A 21739-nucleotide genomic window follows, 5' to 3' on the forward strand; every position below is an offset into this window, starting at 1 on the left:
TGTAAAGCTTGAAACATAATCAACAAAAAAAAAATCTTAAAAAATCTAAATGAAATGAAAACCACAATACATAGAGCTAACGTGAATTTTCGAATTCGAACCAAGTTGCTAGAAAATCAAAGTTGTAGAGTTTGTGAGTGTGAAAGTTTTTTTTAAAGAGAAAATACTTTTTAAAATACTTAAAAGCTTATTTCAATTTAAAAAGGACACCAATTCAAAAACACTGTAGTTCATTTCATTAATTATAAGTTTTGACTTATATTTTCAGAAAAAGTTTTCAAAAGTTCCTAAATTATTGGATAAGAATTTTTTTTTGAAAATTACTCAGCAGTATCCCCTTATACCTACTTCATATATTTTTCTTGTCGAAAAAGTTCCCTGTTTATTTTTTTCACCCATAACTGTCAGCAGTCTTGCTAGTCCTTGATAAGTATATGCTACACTTTTAGATAGTGTAGAGTATGCAGAGAAAAAGGAACCTCGTAAAAAAAAANTAAATTAACTATTTGAGTCCCTTAGTTTATTAGAACCGTAATAAACTGAATTCAACTTCATCAGACGAGAAAGATGCCTTAGTCGAGTTATTATTTTCGCAAAACTGCAGTTATTAAGTTCCAGTTCTTTTCTGCGTGCAAATAGAGGCATGCATTTTATAAAACCAAAATAAGAATATTACTAAAAATAATACAAACATTAAAAAAAAAAAACATTTTCGTAAAGGAATATATTGAAACTCACAAAAACAAGAAAATACAGCGTTTCCTTAACTTATTTTTTGCACAAGTTATGCTTACATGGAAGGAATAATTTATCGCAGATTGCAAATGGCGCTTTTTTAGAATAAACTTATGATAATCAAAAAAAAAAAAAAAACTTATGCTAAACTTATTTTGTCATGGATTTTCAAAACACCAGGATTTATTAATTATTAAATGAAAAGTTTGAAACATAATCAAAAACATTTTTTCTTAGCTAAATGAAATGAAATCCACAATACATAAAGCTAATGTGAATTTTCGAATTCGAACCAAGTTGCTAAAAAATCAAAGTTGTAGAGTTTGTGAGTGTGAAAGTTTTTCTTTAAATAGAAAATAATTTTTAAAATACTTAAAAGCTTATTTCAATTTTAAGGGGCACCCATTCAAAAAACACTATAGTTCATTTTAATAATTATAAGTTCTGACTTACATTTTTAGAAAAAGTTTTCAAAAGTTCCTAAATTATTGGATAAGAATTTTGTTTTGAAAATTACTCAGCAGTATCCCCTTGTACCTACTTCATATATTTTTCTTGTCGAAAAAGTTCCCTGTTTATTTTTTTCAGCCATAACTGTCAGCAGTCTTGCTAGTCCTTGATAAGCATATGCTACACTTTTAGATAGTGTAGAGTATGCAGAGAAAAAGGAACCTCGTAAAAAAAAAGGGGGGGGGGAGTGGAACTAGCACAAGAATGTCAATCTATCACCTCCAGTTTTTGTCTAGGTGCATCACAACAAAAAGAAGTAAAAAAAAAATGATAAAAAAAATACGAAAGCGCGATCGAGGAAGAAGAAAAAAATAGTTATTATAAGAACATCTAGTCGTTCACCTCTAAAACATATAAAAATAGATATAGTAAACACCTAACACAACTTTCAGACTAAAAGATTGATGGGGGGGGGGATGATTCTATTGTTCACCCACCCTCCCGTACTTAAAGCTCGTTAATTACTTTAATGACTGCATTTCTGTCTTAACAGTAGCGAAGAAAGGAGATGGATTAAACAATTCTTTAAGATACAATTAAAGAAGTACACACAAGTTATTCAGAATAGCAGTGTTATGTCTATAAGACAATAAGTAGATAAGTAAGCAAAACAATAAGTAGATTGATAATCCTTGAATGATGGAAGAAGCTTGCCTTTATAAGTTGATTTTTTTTTTTCAATTTTTCCTTGACTAAAATTACAATCAATGATCGATAATAGAGTCGGAAAATACGACTAATATAACAATAGAATGCAGTCTTTAAAGGTTTGCATACACTAAAACAGAATAGAACTTATATATACTTTTTTAAATTGCTTTTAATGTTTTAACTTTTTCCTTAAAGGTGTTCAGGGAAAGAAGGAAAAAAGATTTTGTGGGCCGAGGTGAATTTAGCTTTTGTCCCCGATAACAACGTAATTATTTGCTAGTGTAATAAGAGCCATACCAATTAGTCTTAAAAGTTAAATGACAAAGTATGTGCATATAATGTATTTCAATAAAGAAACAGTTTTGAGTTTCACTCTGAGTCTTCCTTAAAAAATTAAATTATAGCAGATTTTCGTCTTTTATGAATAAAAAATATTTCATACTTAATAAATATTTCTTTATTTTTTGAATAAATCTTCGAACTACATTTGTATTTAGCATGTTTTAGTGAGACAAAAATTTTACTTAATAAATATTTCTTTATTTTTTGAATAAATCTTCGAACTACATTTGTATTTAACATGTTTTAGTGAAAGACAAAATTTTACTTAACAAATATTTCTTTATTTTTTGAATAAATCTTCGAACTACATTTGAATTTAACTTGCTTTAGTGAAAGACAAAATTTTACTTAATAAATATTTCTTTATTTTTTGAATATATCTTCGAACTACATTTGTATTTAACATGTTTTACTGAAAGACAAAAATTTTAATTTAAAAAAAATCGAAAGGCTTAAAATAATGATTTCATTTCTTTTAAGAAATAGCGTTATAATTATTGAACTTATATAAGTTTTAATAGCATGAATCAAACAATGTAATAAACTAAGTTGGACGCAAATTAAATTATGTTTCATTTGAAAACCACCTTATCTAAAGACTCAGAATTAATTATTAATATCTAATTATAATGGACTTGCACATAAATGTTTGTGATTAAAGAATTGATTTGATTATAAATGCTCATTTATGATCAAATCAAATTGCGATATTTTGAATCACATATCTATCTGAATTTTGAATTATTAATAGTTGAACAGTGGAATGTATTTTCTTTATTTAAAAAATAATTATGGAAGAGTAACATATACCTAAATTAATGAATATAGTTAATTAGTATGAATACATTTATTACTCATCAAATAAATGAGGAAAATTAAAATAAAATAATTTACCGTATGTTTCTTTGGAGTAACAGGGCGTACAACTGAGATGGTGAACTTGGAGGTGCAGCAGGAGGTGGATATGGGAAATTATTTTCCCGAGAAAGGCAATCTAGAAAATAGACAAATAAATAAAGATATTTATACATTCTAATATAAACATATTGCATAAGTAAGATATTAGGAAAAAAAAACATTGAACAAGGTACTTGTGTGCAGAAAATAATATTTCGAAATAAAATGATGTTATTGATGGGCTAATTTCTAAATATATAACTCAAATTTTTTTTTATTATGTATTAAAATATTATTTAATATTCATGTTTTAAAAATTGCAAGCATCGTATTAGATATTAATATGTTTTTTCCAACATTTACTAAACTAAAAAAAATTAAGCTTCACAATTTTAAATGTAACTTATTTAAATTCGGGTGATTTGTCAATAAAGAAAAAAAAATACTGGAAAATCCTCTTAAATCTAATGCAATAAGGTATATGCATGCAATACCTTGTTACACGTTGTTCTTACTTGTATATTTGCAAAATACAACAACATATAAAGGTTAATATATATGTTTTTTAAAAATCTTTCAAGATAATTCTCATACGGCTAAAACAAAAATATAACGAGCATTTTAAAAACAGAAAAAAATAATGTTTACTATATGTTCTAAAATTAATAAATATTTTAAATTTTGCTTCTTATTTAATTATTTTGAATTGTAGGTTAGACTAGGAAAGAGCATAAACTACACGTTGAACCTCAGATTTAAATTCAAATCATTAGTATTTTGCTAGTAATTAGCATGATATTAACTAAAATATTTTATATATATATTAGAGCAAATAGTCAATAATTAATGACTAATTTCGCTATATCATAGAAAATCAATGTTACAGCAATGTACGTGTCCAAAAAAATAATAATAATAAAGTAATATTTTTTTAATAAAAAATTCATTCAACCGAGTCGATATAAGGAAATAAAATTTAAGTTCTAAATTGAATTTTTAAGAATCATAACACAAAAAGTGTAATCTGGTGTAAATCTGGTTTGAAAATCTGAAGTTTTGTTCTATCAGATACAGGTGGTTTTCTCAAAAACTTTTTCACTGAAAGGAGTTAAAATGGTTGATGAATTACGATATTACAGTTCGCAATCCCACCGACTTTCAAATAAAAATTAAAAATATTTCATTGTTCTGCATTATTCAAAATTCAATTCTGTACCAAAAAATCTGTACTATTCATATTGGAGAGAATAGTTTGACCTGAACAACTTAATAACTTTATCATCACTTAGAGAAGACTATTAAGATATTTTTCCACTTTCGCGTCACAAGGACTCATGCATCATAAGATAATCATTTTTGTAGTACATTTATTTTTTATTGGTTTCTTGGTAGTATATGGATTAAATCAAGAATATGGCTAAAATTCTGTTGATGATTAAACGAAGGATTCCAAAGTCAGGAAAGAATACTTTCTGATTCGCTGCCCTCATCATGCGTTTATTTTTAATCTTGTTACAGCCAAAACTATACAAGTACTGGAACTATTATTTTGGAATTATGATCAGCATTTAATGCATGACAGAACATTTAAGATTTTTAGAGCCTGTATAACACTATAAGTATTTACATGGAATCTGAATTTAAAAAATAATAACACGACGATTTATAAATAATAACAAAAAATATACAACGACATACACAGGGCTAATGACAAAAGGTCGCCGATAATAATTTTTAATTTCTTTATTCAGATAATTACTACTACTAAATAACTAATTTTCGGATAATTACTAATACTAAATAACTAATTATTCAGATAATTACTAATACTAAATAACTATTATTGCATTTTTTGACGCATTAACTTTAATTTAAACATCCACTACCACACAGCATTTGACCTACCTATATGTTGCTTTTACCACATATTAACATTCATAATTCATATTCAAAGTCCACCCACCCTAACTGCAGACAAACATTTGCTGGTATTAGCAGAGAATCGTGTAGATCAGTGTTTCTCAAACTTATGACTTTTGCGTACCCTTTCTAAATTTTTCGTACCGCTGTGTACCGGGTACCACTAAAAAAAAATGAATGTATTTTTTTTAAAAATAGGTTTATTTTTCTTTTTTGGTACTAAGTTTTGTTAATAAGTTTATTTGCATCAGTGAGAAGGATGATATTCTTTTTGCTGTGATAACAGCTGCTGTGATAAAAAATTTTTTTAACAAAAGTTAAAAATCACAACTGGCAGTTGTCACCACTAATTATTAACTGTTAACTCTGCAAATAATAGCCGATAGAAAAAAATACGCAATCGTCAATTTTCATGGCTAGCTTTGTTTTTAAATAATTTTTTTTTGAAATTTTCGTTTGTTGCAAGATATTTCGCATAAGAACGCGTACCCCCGCTAAACTGTTCCCGTACCCCTGGGGGTAAGCGTACCACACTTTGGGAAACACTGGTGTAGATTAATTAAATTTATCACTGGTACTAATTATTTATCAAAATTAACATACATTGATTTTGTTAAATAAAAACAAAATAAGTGCAAGACCAAAATACATAGTTAAAATTTATTTTTAAAATGTTTAATACTGCACGCAATCATTGAACACCTTTTTCTTAGCTCAGTCTGCTGAATTTTATTAAATGGAGTGAAATAACTGGAAAATGGATACTCAACTTAAACTACACAACATCTGTTATCATCCATCAGGGAGAATTTAGAATTGCATTAAATCAACCATATCCAGCCCAAAGGCTATCTACATTCTTCTTTTGACGGGACAACATTAAATAAATCATTTTATACTAGATCACCTTCTTCATACTAGAATTTTTTTTTCTTTCTGATAAATGAAAAAAATGACTACAACAAAAAGATTTTCGCATTTGACTGTTCCGATAACATCTGGATTTTGTAGCAATAAACCAACAATTTAATATTGATTGAATTTCGAACTCAAAGCAACAAATAAGTGTCAATTAAAATGTATATTGTATTATACACCGAAGAGCCATTACATTATGGCCACCCTCCATCCATAACAATGGGCTCGCCCAGGAACAATGTTTTCATGGGGCACATTAGGACCCAAAATCCTCATAGAACAATACCTGACGTCTGTAAGCTACTGAACATAGTTGCAGACCAGGTTCACCCATTCATGGCAACAGTTTTTCCTGCGGGGGATGGTGTTTACCAACAGGATAATGCACCATGTCATAAGGGTCGAATCGTCGAGGAACATTCCAGTGACTTTCAAGTCATGTCTTGGCCCCATAATTCACCTGATCTTAATCCAAAGGAGCATTTGTGGTCCTACTTGGAAAACCAAATTCGTGTTGCCAAGCTACCCCCTCGCAATGTGAGGGAATTGCAGGACCAGTTGGTGAGCGCTTAGTGCCAGATGCCTCAGACTACCTATCAGCACCTTGCGGAATCAATGCCACGGCGGGTGCTAGCAGTTTTGAGGGCTAAAGGTGGTCCTATGTGTTATTAGCAGGGAGGTCATAATGTAATGGCTCTTCGGTATATATTGCAGCGCAAAAAATTGACCGATGATTTGAAAAATCCATTTCACGGATTTTGAGAAAAGAGATTGACTTACTGCATTTCGCTGAGAAAACTAATAATTTTCTCTCATCAAACTTCAAAATCAGTTAATAAATTCATTAACAGATGGCTACTGGTTGGAAAAATTATAAAGCAGTTTTCTGACTGAAATATTTGTAACCATGTCTGTAGACTTTTCCTTCAGATTGCGATACGTTTCCGAAGCAAAGAGTTACTTTAATCTAAATTAAAAGCTGTTAACTGAGGAAAAACAGTTTCAGTTAACCGTTGACACATTTTGTAATTAGTTTTGAATCTTTTGGTGTGGATCAATATTAATCAGCAAATCGTATATTGTTCTCTCTCCTTTTTTACCTCTTCAAATTTAATTTTCATAACGTGGCTCATGACGGGACACAAAGCATATATGATATAGTATTTTTTGATTGTACTGGATTTAAGGGTACAAAATTTGGATATTGCAATGCAGAGCAAAATTTAAAATGCAAGATTTGTAATAATAAGCACTAAATATAATAAAATCAGAATGCTACAAGCGATGTCTTACTTTAAAAAGAGACAGAGAATGAGGGAAAAAAACACCATTGAAACAAATCATTATTTACAAAAATAAAATAAACATCTGCTGAAAGTATATTATAATAATTAAATACTAATGATCTTTAAAAGTAAAATTAATGTATTGAGCATAGCTAATTTAGAAAACAGAAGGCAATGCAAATGATAAAATACAAATTGTAATGGACTTCAATTCAAATTTATTTTCTATTATAGAAGTATTAATATACAATTGCGAATACGAATATGAATAAATAAAATTTACCATAAAAAAACTTTGGTTTATTTTAATTTACTGCACAAAACATTAGTTTTAAACTCGTTTTTGGGATTAATTATTATTATTGTATTCATTCAATAAATGCAGAAGAACAATTCTGTTAGAAGGAATTTGATAGGATTTAATTGAAACGAAACGAGAAAAATCTACAAAAAATGTCCTAAAAACAAACAGAAAAAAGGCCGAAAAATCTCCCAAAATACCCTACAGTAAAACAAAATTATAACAAAATAAAAAAAAAGGAAAAAAAAAAACTTCCAAAAGAGCAGAATTGTCCAAAAATTTGAATAAATGCAACTGTCACCAACACTTAGGCCTTAATTATAACAATAACGTGCATGAATTAAGCGATTGTTAAATGTTCACATGCACATACCCACAATTGTTTTTGTTTTGGGGTAATCTCTCAAAAGAAAGTCTGAAGTTTTTTTTTAATAATAGTATGCGCGATAAACCAATGGCGTAAATATCACCCCCGCAACCACAGAGGAGGCGCACGAGGTTGGAGGGCATATACCCTAGAAAAATAACGCTATAAATTACAATGAGAAACGTGTTGGTTCAGGAGACAGAGCGTTCGCGTTCCAATCAGTTGAACCCGGTTCGAATCCCAGTGAAGGCTGGTCGATACGAATTCCACAACCGGCTCGCAACGACCACATTGCCAACGTAAATTATCCTCAGTGGTAGATGGATCATTGGTTAGAGTCCCCTTGCTGTGAAGCTAACCGTAGGAGGGTTTCGTGGTTTTCCTCACCACGTAAAGCAAATGCGGGTTAGTTCCATCAAAAAGTCCTCGACGAAGGCAAATTTCACCCACTATTTGATCCAGGAGTTCTCTTGTCTTCCGGATTGGGTTAAAAATTACACGGCTACGGAGTTGAACCTTAGTAGTCGTAAACCCAAGAATATCAACTGTTCAGCGACGGGTGTTCAACGACGGTTATAAAATACAATATAAATTACAATGAAAATATTTTTTTAGTTATAACATATTTTATTTAATTCACTTTAATAATAATAATTAATAATAATAATAATAATAGCCTTTATTATTATTTTTATAGTGAATTAAATTTTGTAAGATATAACAATGAGTATTATTGCAATATAGCGAGTTATTTTCTCGTGTTAATAAGATAAATTTCATTTCAATGTGTAAGTCAAATTAGTGAGAAATTTTAACATGTGTCCTCAAATTTCCCCAAATTCTCCAAAAAAATAACCATTTTTTTTTTTTTTTTTTTTTTTTTTTTTTTTTTTTTTTTTTTTTNTTTTTTTTTTTTTTTTGTACGCAGTGAAATAAAAAAAATCGGAAATGCACACTCTTTTTCTTTAACAAGATAGTTTTGCCTAAAATAGAATACAAAAGAAAAGTATAAAAACCATGCTAAGACTAACATATGAAAATGCCATATTAGTCTTAAAATAATTCCAGCAAAAAGAAACAAATTTTAATAATCATGTACGATTCATTAACATGCAAATATTACATGCAATTTTGAAATATTATCTATTTTAAAACGGCTTTAGTAATGAAATCAAGTTTGATGGAGATGGTTCTGCACCTGATATTAGTTATCAATTTTTAAAAAAACGTTGCACATATAAAGTAAAATTTTCATAAATATATGTGAATATCCTCAAATATTAATATTTTTCGTGGACGCGCTCAGCTGATTAATCTTCAAATTATTATTAATGAAAGCTCATTTAAAGTAATTCATTACAAAAAATTTATAAAGCTGTCAATTCAGTTCCAAAAACAAATATTAATCTCGAATCTTATCTCAAAGCGAAAAAAGAACTTCCAAAATACAAAAATTTAAGCCTAGCTCAGCATAAGTATCGAATTTAACTTTCTAACATGAGAGCTGACGCTACAAGTAACCATGGAAACCCCGAATTCTGAAAAGAATTAGATGTTCAATAATCCTGTACCTACTTGAATAGCAAACGCAACATGGGAACAAAGTTTCGGGAAAAAAATGGTATAATGTGAAGGGTGTAGTATTTTTTAACATTTTTTTTAAATTTAAAAAACATACTTTTTCGGTTGGAAAAAAATGTAGCATCGTTACTTAATATTTAAATTAAGACAAACATTTTCATACAAAATAATTTAATCTAAACACATAACTTGCGTCATAAATTATAAGCTAATGCTGATAAATTATTTTATTTCATAATTGGCGTTGAAATTATTTAGATTAAAAAAGGAATTTTTTTTTATACATTCTTAAAAATCAAAAGTTTGAAACTGATAATGTAAAACTAAATAAATAATTCCAAGAATTTGAAACGGTAAAATAATACCTGACTGAAAACGTAATTCGCCTCAAAAATACATAAAAAGAATAACAGTCCACATGTTTCAAGCACTCAAAAATAGGTGCCCATTTTCAAGACTTGCCAGATGTGAATATGAAGAAACAAAAATAATTTAAAATATAAAACCAACATAAAAAGGAAAAATAAGGGTAAGAAACAAAACTACAAAAGCAACAGTAGCCAAGAGAGAAAAAAAGATCAAAAATAGAAATAGAAAAACTAGTGGCCGAGAGGGGCAAGTCATCGTAAAATGCATTTCCTGTTGATTTTTGAAGGGAAGTTTTTAATCAGGTAATGTAAAACTAATTTGCAATTTGATTACTTTTATCTTCTTCATTCAAAATAGATATATTTTGATTCCAAACTTTCTAATCACATTCTACTTTTATACTTAGTAATTTATTTTGAAGACATATAAGCTTCCTAAGATTTTATTCAATATTTTTAAGTTTTCAAACAAGTGCTACTTTTTTATAACTCATTCTCATTCCGTAAAAATTAGAATCCCAACGAGAAATTTCACAAGCCATGAGCATAAAAACAATGTTTTGTAACGGTCAAAACATAAACTATTTTCAGCCCCTTTAGAACCGTCGAAATGAGAAAGAATCGCTTTCCCAGGCCAGCAAAACGAGTACGTATGCGTACTATTACGATATGTAATACGAGAGTACCGTATTGAGATCACGCCCGTATGATCTTGGGCCGCTAGAGTAAGAAAGGTTCGTTTCATATATATAACACCAGGGACCTTGAAAAAAATCGCGTATACATGAGATCACAGTGCTGCACTGGTTAAAGGAAATTTGACATGAAATACTATTAGTAAACATTTCAAACAACAAATTCTAAAAATATAAAAAGTATTTTTTCGATAATGAATAGATTAAATTTTCTTTTGAATGGTTATTTAGCTAATATTACTAACACAAATAAAGCAATTAAAACAAATAATCTTATACCCCGCGAATACAGAATCGAGCATCACTAGTAACTGCTGTCCTTACGCGTAACTAATCCGCGACCAGCTACAGTTATTTCAAGAAGTAATTCAAAATTTCGTAATAGGCTTTTAACACGTTAACCAGGATCTCAGCCAAAGAGTAACAAGGAAAGAAGGTTATTTTTGCGTCAGGGGAAGAGTTAATCAACAAACCGCAACGAGGTTTACAGCGAAAAACCGATTAAATAAAATGAAATAAACAGAGAAAAGGAGATCTTAACAGAATAAGAGGACTAGAATCATTTATAAGATTATAAGAAAATGTAAATAAAATTATTGATCATCTTTTGATGGAATAATTATAAATTTTTCGCAATTGGGTAATTGCACTTCCAGAAGAAGATCGCAAATACCCACACATGCGTTCTATGACGCCATCAGCTGATCATTAAAAGCAAAATGGAGTGTTAAAGTAGAGCAAATTTTTCAACAGAAGTTAGAATGTTAATTAACGTAAAATTAAATAAATACAGCGCCGTATCGAATTTGTTGAAATATAACTCTTTCTCGTCTTTTACGTAACTAAGATTCATTATTGGTTTATGTATTTTATTGTAACGTGATATATTTCTTGTTGTTGTTGTTTTGTGTACCTGGTAACTTCGATGCAAAATTAGTGCGTTTATGTTCTACACGGGTTCATATCTGTCTTTGAGTTAAGTAAAAAATATATAGAGAAAGAATTTAAATCTTTGTGAAAGAATATAGAATGTGTCACTTAAGAAAATTGATGTTTGACAAGCTTGGCAAACTCGAAATAGAATGGTAAAAAACAGTTGTTAACGCGAATAAATGCCACGTTTCAACAACCAATCAGAATCGAGATACCGAGACTAAGTCACTTGCAGGTATCCCATTACTGAAATGCAAAGGAAAAACGTTACCTGTATGAGGGATACTTAGATTATCACACAAGTGCATTTCTATAGTAACTACGTAATCATCTTATTAAAAACTAAAATAAGACAATAGTAACAAGCTTATTCAAAAATAGCACCGTCGACTAACATCTGGAACAGTTTTCAAAATTCCTTTTCGATTGCTCATATTGCTCAATGGAATGGTTAAAATTTTAGCGTTAATTTTTATGCATGTTGATCTTCTTTTTAAAAAATGCAGCATATGCATTCCGTGAAACCCTTGATATGCAAACATTTCATTGAATTTATAATTATAATACGATATTTAATATACATAAAATTATACATTTCAGTATTTTGAGAACAAACATATTCCTTTCTAACATAAACTCATAACACCTTTAGTCTCACAAACTCGTGAACTGAATAAAAACTAAAGGAAAAGGTTAGAAAGTGAAGCCCGGTTTTACGGTACCGTGAAACAAAACCTTTCGTCTACAAAAAACTATATAAATATTTATTTTATTTAAAACAAACTGAAAAGTCTAGATTTACTGAAAAAAAATAACAGTAATCAAGAATTTTTTAAATATAAATACGGTTTCCAAAATTTTGCCCCACAGGTATGGAAATATTTTTTCACAATTTTATTTTGCAGACGATCCCTTAACTAATAAATACGTAAATTTCTTTCAATCCGCTAACTATACATCATCACGAGTCATTTAACAAACGTTGAAATTCATCGCTACGCAAGATTTCAAGTTCAAGAACAAATGCTAAAAACAAAGCGATGCATTTAATTTTAATTACACGCAAAAATTACGTTTGTTTCTCTTCACACTCTAGTACAAAAACACGGAAGCTCTTTTAAGCAACAAAAACCTCTAACGCAAACTCCTGGTGACCGACAGTATTAGATACTTTGCTTCATAGCACTATTGATCTCGCGGTAACCGTGACCCCCCACCCCTACACGTTATGGGGTGGGCATGGGAAAGGTAAAAAGGAAGCGTGGTAGTAAAATAAAAATCAATATTAGGAAACGCTTGCACTTGTTCTGCGAAGCTACGAGTTTGTTTACAAACCGCAGACGACATTTTTGGAACTTAAATTCTCAGCATTTAAATTACATATCACGTAAAATATAATTAGCAAACGACATTTTTAAAAAAATCAGATATAAGGAAGATGAAAATCTCTCAAGATAAAATAAGATAAGAGACTAGAAGTTTTACGGCTTCAAATGTTTTCCCGAAATAATGATTTAAAGAGAAAAACAACCGAAGTTCGTTGCCATAAAATAAATCAGAAGATATTGATCGCATGAGAAAATCAACAAAGCGGTAAAGTGTGTCATTGAATAACTAACTATACATAGAAGAAAAACTTATAGCATGAATAGTTAAAATTTATCGCAACGTCCAATTATTACAAGAAGTAAGAGATAAAAATAAAAATGTGGTTCCTTTTAGCAATTAATATAAAGAGATAATTCATGGTTTAGTCAAGTCTCGTTATTAAGGCCATGCTTTGTAATTAGAAATTTAAATAATCTAAGGTATTCCAGACCAAAATTGACATAACAGTTCAAACATAGTTTTTTAAAAAATTATTTTCGTTCCACGATGAAGAATATAAAAAACATGTGTTTATGCTTTTCTTTTTCTTTTGCATCCGCATTTGCATTTTTAACTATGCAAAAATGGATAAAAGTAATAATTATAACTATGATAATAATAATAATGATTGTAAAAAGATATCATTTTTTTAATAAAAAAAACACATTCATAAAAAAATAGAACTTTTGTCAACAAAAATAATTAGTAAAATCCATTGAAAGAATTATTTAAATTACAAATATTTCTAAATGATTTGTTTCAGTCAAGTAATATTCGAGGAAATTGGTAAGATATAAAATTCAGAGATCACGTTTCATAATTTTTACAAAAATTTAGTATGATTCAGTTAGCACGTTTCTATGGCTAAACTATTTCATAACCCTAACACATTAAAGATATTCCGTTTCAGCACTATTTGTATTGAACATTAACGTATTTAATGAACGAATCTCTCAAAACATAAATGTATAACTACAATATTACATACAAATTTCGATTATAATGAATGTTTTATTTGATATTGGAGCAGTAAAATGTCTCGAACATGATATTAAAATTAATAAAACGTAAATCAATAATGCCATCTTAACTATGTAAATATTAAACAGTCTGTTTTTACCAATATTTTCAAGCGAGTTTGTTTAAATTAGCTATAACAATAGCTTCACTATTTATTACAACGCAAAGTGAAATGTGACTAAACATGTCTGATGAAAATATGTCTTTTTAATGATATTAAAAATTTAGAAGAATGATGCTATTAGGATAAATAGTAAAAACTAGGCAAAATAAAACTATCTTAACCTAATTAACTTTAGATTAAAATGGTTCTATTGAAACGGGTAAAACAACAACTTGAAAAAAAAATTAAAAAAAACAGGAAATATACTAAATATACACTAAAAAATATTAAACGTTTTAATCAATTTCTGAGTTTTTACGGAAAAGTTGAAATGTAATTTTCTAGACCATATGTTTCAGAATTGCTTAATGGTTCCTCTTTCAACTCAATTAAATTGTCTTAAAACACTGCGTTAAACACAATATATACCACAAAGCTGATAAGAGCAACTACTTATTTCCGTTTTACAAAATACATTCATTAAAACAAAACTCTATCGTTATGTGTAATCTTTATTGCACTCAAGGTCATTTTAAGGGTTAGTTTTTATTTCCTAACAAAATACCGGTACTAAGACTATATAACATAAAAAGCATCATAAATACAAACTGTCAAAATAGTTTTTGTCTAGTGCCCTATTCTCCTATTTACATATATATCTCAACCATTGATTGTTTTTACAAGACAATATGAAGGACAACATAAATGGAAAGGCATGAGCGCCAACAAAAACCGCCAAAGAAGCTAATGCTTACTTTTATGGCATTGTTGTCTTTCAGGTGAAGCAATCAACGCCTCACTGAAGTGATTTTCGTATTACGAACCAAACCAAGGACGGAAGATTAATTTTGCGAACGCTGTAGTAATATGTCCGAAAGTATTAACTATATTTCACAAAAAGGGGAAAGATCGCTTGTTTATTTCAGTAAATTTTGTAGATTTCAAAAAATGAACGAGTTTTTTTCAATAAACCGGGAAAAACTGAAAACGTAAAAACGTTTGTTTTTGTTGTTGCAAATTCATCAATTACACTGGAGAACAAATTTTCTTTTGCTTTCGGTAGCATGAGATCTTTTTCTTTTTAATGGATTTCAGATGTTTTCGTATAGTTGATTTCAAATCTGCATTAAGTTCCTCTTTCAAATACAATTATTTTTTAAAATGACAATTTTACACTATTTATTAACAAAATGGTCAAAAAAAAAAAAAAAAAAAAAAAAAAAAAAAAAAAAAAAAAAAANAAAAAAAAAAAAAAAAACGTTCTATATAACAGGGGTTCGCGTAAATGTTGTGACACACTTATAGGGGAGTATCTTCATACTTTCAGGATTAAAATTAGAACAAAACTAATTTAAGATTTGAAATCGCCACACCCGAAGTAAGCAAGATCAAGTATTTGTATGAATGCAACAACAAAATTTTTTACCCCCCAGTGTTATTAATAGGAAGAAAAAAAAGCGGTATTATATCAAAAACAGTCAGAAAAAATTCCTTTTAAAAGAATTGCCAAACAAGAAATATTAAGAGTGAGAATTTAGATATAAATTTAGGGGGTGGGGAATGGAAGGGTTCCAAGCTTCCGGGTCGTAACAGTTAAATGGGTTGCCCTGGATTTTAAGGAAGGTCGTACCATTAGGCACCGAAGAAAGAAAAAAAAATGGTAAAGATTAACTGATGAATAGCACGTGCAGAATATTATTGTATGAACATATTAAATAACGTAATTAGTAGTTACGAAGAACACGAATGAAAAATTACGAGCTATGGAATCACATTTCACATTGAGGAGGAAATTAATTATGAAATTATATGCCAAGTGAAAAACTCTTTAACATGCTTTTTAAGAATTACTTTGAAACAGCTGTAAAAAATGAGCTCTTTTTCATTAAGAGTCTAAAAAAGTAGAAACTATACAAATTTCAAAACAAAGGATAAAACATGATTACGAATTTAATATTTCACTTACTTTATTAAGTGAAGGTAACATTTTACAAATAGTATTTCAGAGAAGAAAAAAATAATCTATGACTAGAACTACGTTAATGGTAAATGTAAGAAGCATGAAATAATCAGAGATAAGTTTAAATCACTGGATTTGTTTTTAAAGATAATAGAAACAATGATTATATTGGTTAGCTGTTTCTTTAAATAGTTTTTAAGAGTAATGTGACTGTGAACAAAAAATACTTTCTTTCTAATCAGAATGTTTTGGTACTGACAAATTAATGCAAGGGTAAGTGATAAAAATATGCGAGTCGTTTTGTATTATGTGCCTTTCCTACAGCTGGTATTGTCAATTTGTATTTGTAAAATGTACATTAATTTGTGTTCATAAATTATAATGTAAATTTGCCTAGTGAAATATGAAATTTGATGCATGAAAATGACATATTACTGCCACAAATATAAAAAGATATTTTTGGTAATATAATATTAGTTAACATTTTGTGTGCAAATTTATGAGATATTTAATAAATTAATAGAAAGAGAGAGGGCATAAAAGTTAATCAATTCTGTAATTATTTGATACAAGAGAGTCAAGTATCAGTTAAATTATTTTTTTTATGAATTTTAATTATATATTGATAGAAAAAAGACAAAAAGATTAATCAATTTTATAACTTTTTGATACAAGTGGAGAAACGTATCAGTAAAATTATTCTTTTAAGAACTTTAATGTGTATAATTAAGTCTTTTTTTAAAAAAAATTTAATTAGAGATCTGATATACAACTCTAAAAGCATTAAAAAAGTCAAATATAGTTTTTCTAGTTCAAATAGTTCGATTTAGAATATACGCGTATATCATTAGAAATAAATATCAATTTAATATAGTTAATAATAATAAAAACTTAAATAAAAAAACTATTAAAAAAACTCTGTATCTAGGCTCTAAGAGTGTTACCTCTTTTAAGCAACTCAAATTAATTCATAGTCAAATGAAATTCAAGTTCGATTCTAATGATAAGAATATCAACTGTTCAGTTTTATCATTTTGAAAAGTTTTTATTATTATTGTTTATTTACGTTTCAACAACATTTCTAGACAGAAATCAACAATGCAAATTGAAAATAAAAGAAGAAAAAAAGAAAGAAAAATATTTTTTACAGGATTCTTCCTGTTTGAAATTAGAAGAGGATTTTTCTCTGAACTAACATAGCCTCAGTTAACTATATTTTGCAATGTTTTTTTTTTCTTCAAATAAACAGACACAAAACTTTGAAATTAATGAAAATATGATATCAGTCAAAAAATAACATTGAGTAACAAAACAAAAATTAAAACAAAGATCATAAATAAGTAATTTTTCTTTCATACACTATATTGTGGCAAATTTTAACACCCTGCTTCAAAAAATTTGCAATGATTGTGAACATTAAATCAACCATAATCTGACAATCCATCATTTAAAATTGAAAGCGTTTTAGGTGATTGGTCCTCACATGTTCAGTTGAATAATTATGTCACATATGATGCATTATCGGAGGAATTTAGTAACATGTTTACAAATATTGGCAATGATAATAAGCATCAGACGAAAATAAATGTTTTCAGCTGAAAGCTTGAAATAATTAATTTTCAGATATTCCACAAAATAAGTATGCATACTTGATACACTGCGACACAAGGAGACAATTAATATCACGCTTTAAAAATATTTGAAACCACTTGATATGATTTAATTTTAGCACCATGGCAATGCGTATAGAATTCACATAAAACTGAATCATTCTGAAATATTTAATGAAAAAATAATAATGATAAACAATTATTCTCACCTTTCAATAAACTTTTAGAAACGATACAGTATCATTTATCCACAGTCGCGAACACACAAATCCAAACATATACGACGCTTCAATCGACGCAAAGCTACAAGATTCACAATTTTTGTCAAAATAACTCAGCATTCTAAAATCTCTCATAACATAAAAATAGAACTATTTCCTCCACTTGGTTAGAATCCAACGCTTAGTTAATCCGCAAAACTAAACTCTAAACAAAGCATAGGAAGCTCAAGAGCAAACACACAACAGAGGATGCGAATGATGAGAGATGCTTCACTTTCTGCACATCAAAGCGTTTCTTCATTGAAGGGATGTGGAATAATGAGCGCGAGGAAGGGTTGCCAAATGTGATTTGGCGATCTCTACCGGTAGAGATTGGCGATAAAGAACAAATGTCTGTCCCTTGAAGTGAAACATCTGTTCTTGGGGTTTTTAAGTTCACGGTGAGTGAAGTTGAGAATTCAAAGGTTCATTGTGTTGAGTCATTGAAAGCGTCTTTGAGAAACGTTTTGTTTACGGCTTTAAATCAATTATTGTTTACCTTTTTAGAGTAACAATATAATTAAATAAAAAGATTCACAGAAGTGGGGAAGTTAATAATTTTATGCAGTATTTGTGAAGTTTATAGTTTATATATTAGTACAAAATGTAGATAAAACAAGGGGAAAATTACAGAATAATGAAAAAAGGGGAAAAAAAAGAAAAATAATAATAAAAATAACAAAAAACCGGAAGGAAAAAAAAAAGGGACAAAAATTTTTTTAAAAATCCGGAGCTGATGAAAAGATTATATCTTTCATTTTCCGGATTTTTTAATAAAATTTCGTCCTTTTTCTCGAATTTTTATCCCGGTTTTTTGTTATTTTTATTATCATTTTTCTTTTTTTCCCCTTTTTTCATTGTTCTGTAATTTTCCCCTTGTTTTATCAACATTCTGTACTTATTTTATGAGTTCTATTTACTTGTAACTTATGCGCAATAAATAAAACTTATTGTTTTTCCTAATTTTCTTCGTCTTTTTTTGTATTTATTTATTATTCTATATATATATCTATACGATAGAAATTTCTTAAATTTGTGACATTTGAGAAAAACTGAGTAATTGAATAATAATTCTTCTAGTATTTCGACAAGAAAATTTCTTTAGTTCTAAAATTTCTCATTTCTTTTAGCTAAATAAACGTTTTAATGTATGATCCTTTGTTGTAAATTAGATTAGATTTAAACTTATTTTCAACGCCACTACAAGTAAATTATTCAAAAGTCCATATGAAACACCGCTTTGTTCCAGCTCTGTCATGGTAACAGCTTTTAAAATTTTCGCGGAATTACCAAAAGTTCTGAAAGCTTTAGTTTTTAGTTGTCTACCACACTATAAAAAATAAATCAATATTAAAATAAAGAGCAGTAGTCAGTAGCCGTGAGTCCAAGTCTCAAATTTATAACTAAATTTCCCAAATTACGAAAAATAAAAATTTGATTTTCCTTGCTATAAAAATATTAAAATATAAAATAAGATTAAAAACAAGTTTAAAATTTCATAAATTTAAACAAACTTTCAGCTGTCTACCAAACTATAATAAATAAATAAATATATTAAAAAAAAACGCAGTAGTCGGTAGCGGTGAGTCCAAGTAACATATTTATAATCATAAATTTCCCAAATTATGAAAATAAAAATAAATAAAAACTAGATTTTCCTTGCTTTATAAAAATATTATAATATAAAATAAGATTAAAACAACAAGTTTAAAATTTCATAAATTTAAACAAACCAAGTTATTGTATATCTTTATTAATGGCTATAGAAATACTTGTAGCAATGACAAATTTATAGAAGTAAATAAAAATAAATACCACTGCTAGAGGTCATAGAAAAGTGAAGTTTATTAAGTGAAGCTAAATATTAATTAGGGCATTTATTTCGGCAGCCTATCACAAGAGTTTTCAAAAATGTATCGATCTCTATTCTAAAAATTAACAGACAAGAATAATATTTCTTATAAAAACTGCCTTTAAATCATTAAATATTGTAAAATGCCAAGAAAAAATGTCTAGTCTGTCCTGGCTTGATCAAGAAAATTCTTCTCTACTTTACAGAAAAATTTTCCAACCCTTAAAAGTGCTAATGAACATGGAACACACTCCGCATTTTTTATTACCGTTAATGATAACCATTATTATTTTTCTACAAGGTTTCTTATCAAAGCTTTTAGTTTTGTTTTGGTTGAGTGATTGATACAGATATGCACTGTATCAACTAATTAACAGAAAGACAATGGTGTTAGTCAACCATAAAGTTGATGGGTCTTATTCTGACGTCTACATTTCTAAGCGTCTATCGATGAATTCTCTTCCTCTTGCGGAAAAAATGTTTTAAAAAATATGAAAATTAGAATTGAAGTTCTATTTATCCCTCATTGTAATAACCAAAGCTATTATTGTGCATTAAATTCTTAATTAATAGAAGTTGCGGTTTATATGTGACATGTTAATGTAGTTTTAAAGTTTATAAATTGACACTAGGAAATAAAGATTCCTTTTTTTTAAAATTATTTGCTAGTGAACTTAAATCAATAAATCCTTGACACTCACTGAACCATTTATAGGTCTATCTTATGTTCTAGAAATCATATGTTAAAATATTTTTGCGATTGAGATTTACTTATAAATTTTTAACTAAAATTGATTTGATTCTTTTTTTGGTGGGAAAGTTGAATGCAATTCAAAAAATTGTTACAGCAAAGAATTAGCCATAAACTTGGACTTCTGTGCACGAAGTAAACGATTTTATAAATTCTCCGTTTGAAAATTGGAAATTCCGTTAACAAATACCATTTTTAAATGTTTTATTATTTGTAAATATTCCGTTTATAAATATTGTTCCTTTACAATTAATCAATTGAATGAATGCATAACACACAAGAGAAAATTATTCCTAGTGTTGGTCTCTCTTCTTGATCCCACACAAACCTGTACTGTTACCCACATATATGTAAACGTTGTAGTTCTTGTTGCTGTAGCTCATTTACTTCGCACTAGAACTGCACAATGGGCTATTGGCGACGGTCTGGGAAACATCCCTGAAGATGATTCGAAGACATGCCATCACAATTTTGATACCCTGCAGAGGGGATGGTACCCCCGCTTCGGTAGCCTAACGACCTGCACGCGAAGTCGAGCACTTTACGGTAGAACAGTTTAACGAGGACCCCTACCGCACACCCTCGGTCCCTACGCAGACGGATCCAAGTGGTCACCCACCCGTACACTGACCGCAGCCAGTGATGCTTGACTTCGGTGATTTGATGGGAACCGTGTCTTAACGATCAGTCCACTACGGGACACATATATGTAAACAAAACCCTTCATTGTTTTTTTAGATGGATGGAAGTTGTTAGAAGATGGCGGCACAAATCATATGTGGAAAATAACTTCCCACCGAAAATCAAAAATTAAATACGCTGTCAGGAAATATGCCTCTTACAGCCTTTTAAAGGGTAAAATCATAGCTTTTTATCTTGCAGCAAAATACAGGTTTTCTAAAGTTATACCTTGATTCTTTGATACCAAATGAGAACCTTCTTCAATTCCGAAAACACTCAAAGATTGTCACTCAATCTTTTCATTTATTGAGATCTGTGAAATCAATATATTGCATAGTTAAATAAGATGCTTAGTAATATAATCCTTAAAAATAAACTAAATAATTCTTAATAAAATAAAATCCTTAAAAATTCTAAAATAATCCTTAAAAAATCTCAAATTTTATTTTTAAAAATTTTTTTATTTTCGAACCTTTTCCCACTAAACTCTCCAATCATATAAGCATATTTCTTATATGCATAAAGCATACTGAAACATTAAACAAAAATAGTTCTTTCATCATCTACTTAATTAGCTAATTGCAGCTCAAAATGAATGCCTTGACTAATGTATTTTTGAGACAATGAAGC

The 21739-nt window shown here is 28.8% G+C and overlaps 1 protein-coding gene across 4 annotated transcripts in view; it reads right to left on the bottom strand.

Annotated features, from left to right (window-relative positions):
• The window catches only part of LOC107454397 (adenomatous polyposis coli protein), an 89516-nt gene that overhangs the window by 42786 nt on the left and 24991 nt on the right, over nucleotides 1-21739 (bottom strand). For 3 of the 4 annotated variants that reach the window (XM_016071591.3, XM_043046521.2, XM_016071590.3), the window contains exon 4: nucleotides 3133-3232. In XM_016071591.3, coding sequence (XP_015927077.1) covers nucleotides 3133-3232 — 100 coding nt within the window. Of the gene's footprint in view, nucleotides 1-3132; nucleotides 3233-17774; nucleotides 18099-21739 lie in introns of those variants that run through there. The other variant, XM_043046524.2, reaches the window with a different exon arrangement.

Source organism: Parasteatoda tepidariorum, chromosome 3 (assembly GCF_043381705.1).
Source record: "Parasteatoda tepidariorum isolate YZ-2023 chromosome 3, CAS_Ptep_4.0, whole genome shotgun sequence".
NCBI lineage: Eukaryota > Metazoa > Arthropoda > Arachnida > Araneae > Theridiidae > Parasteatoda > Parasteatoda tepidariorum.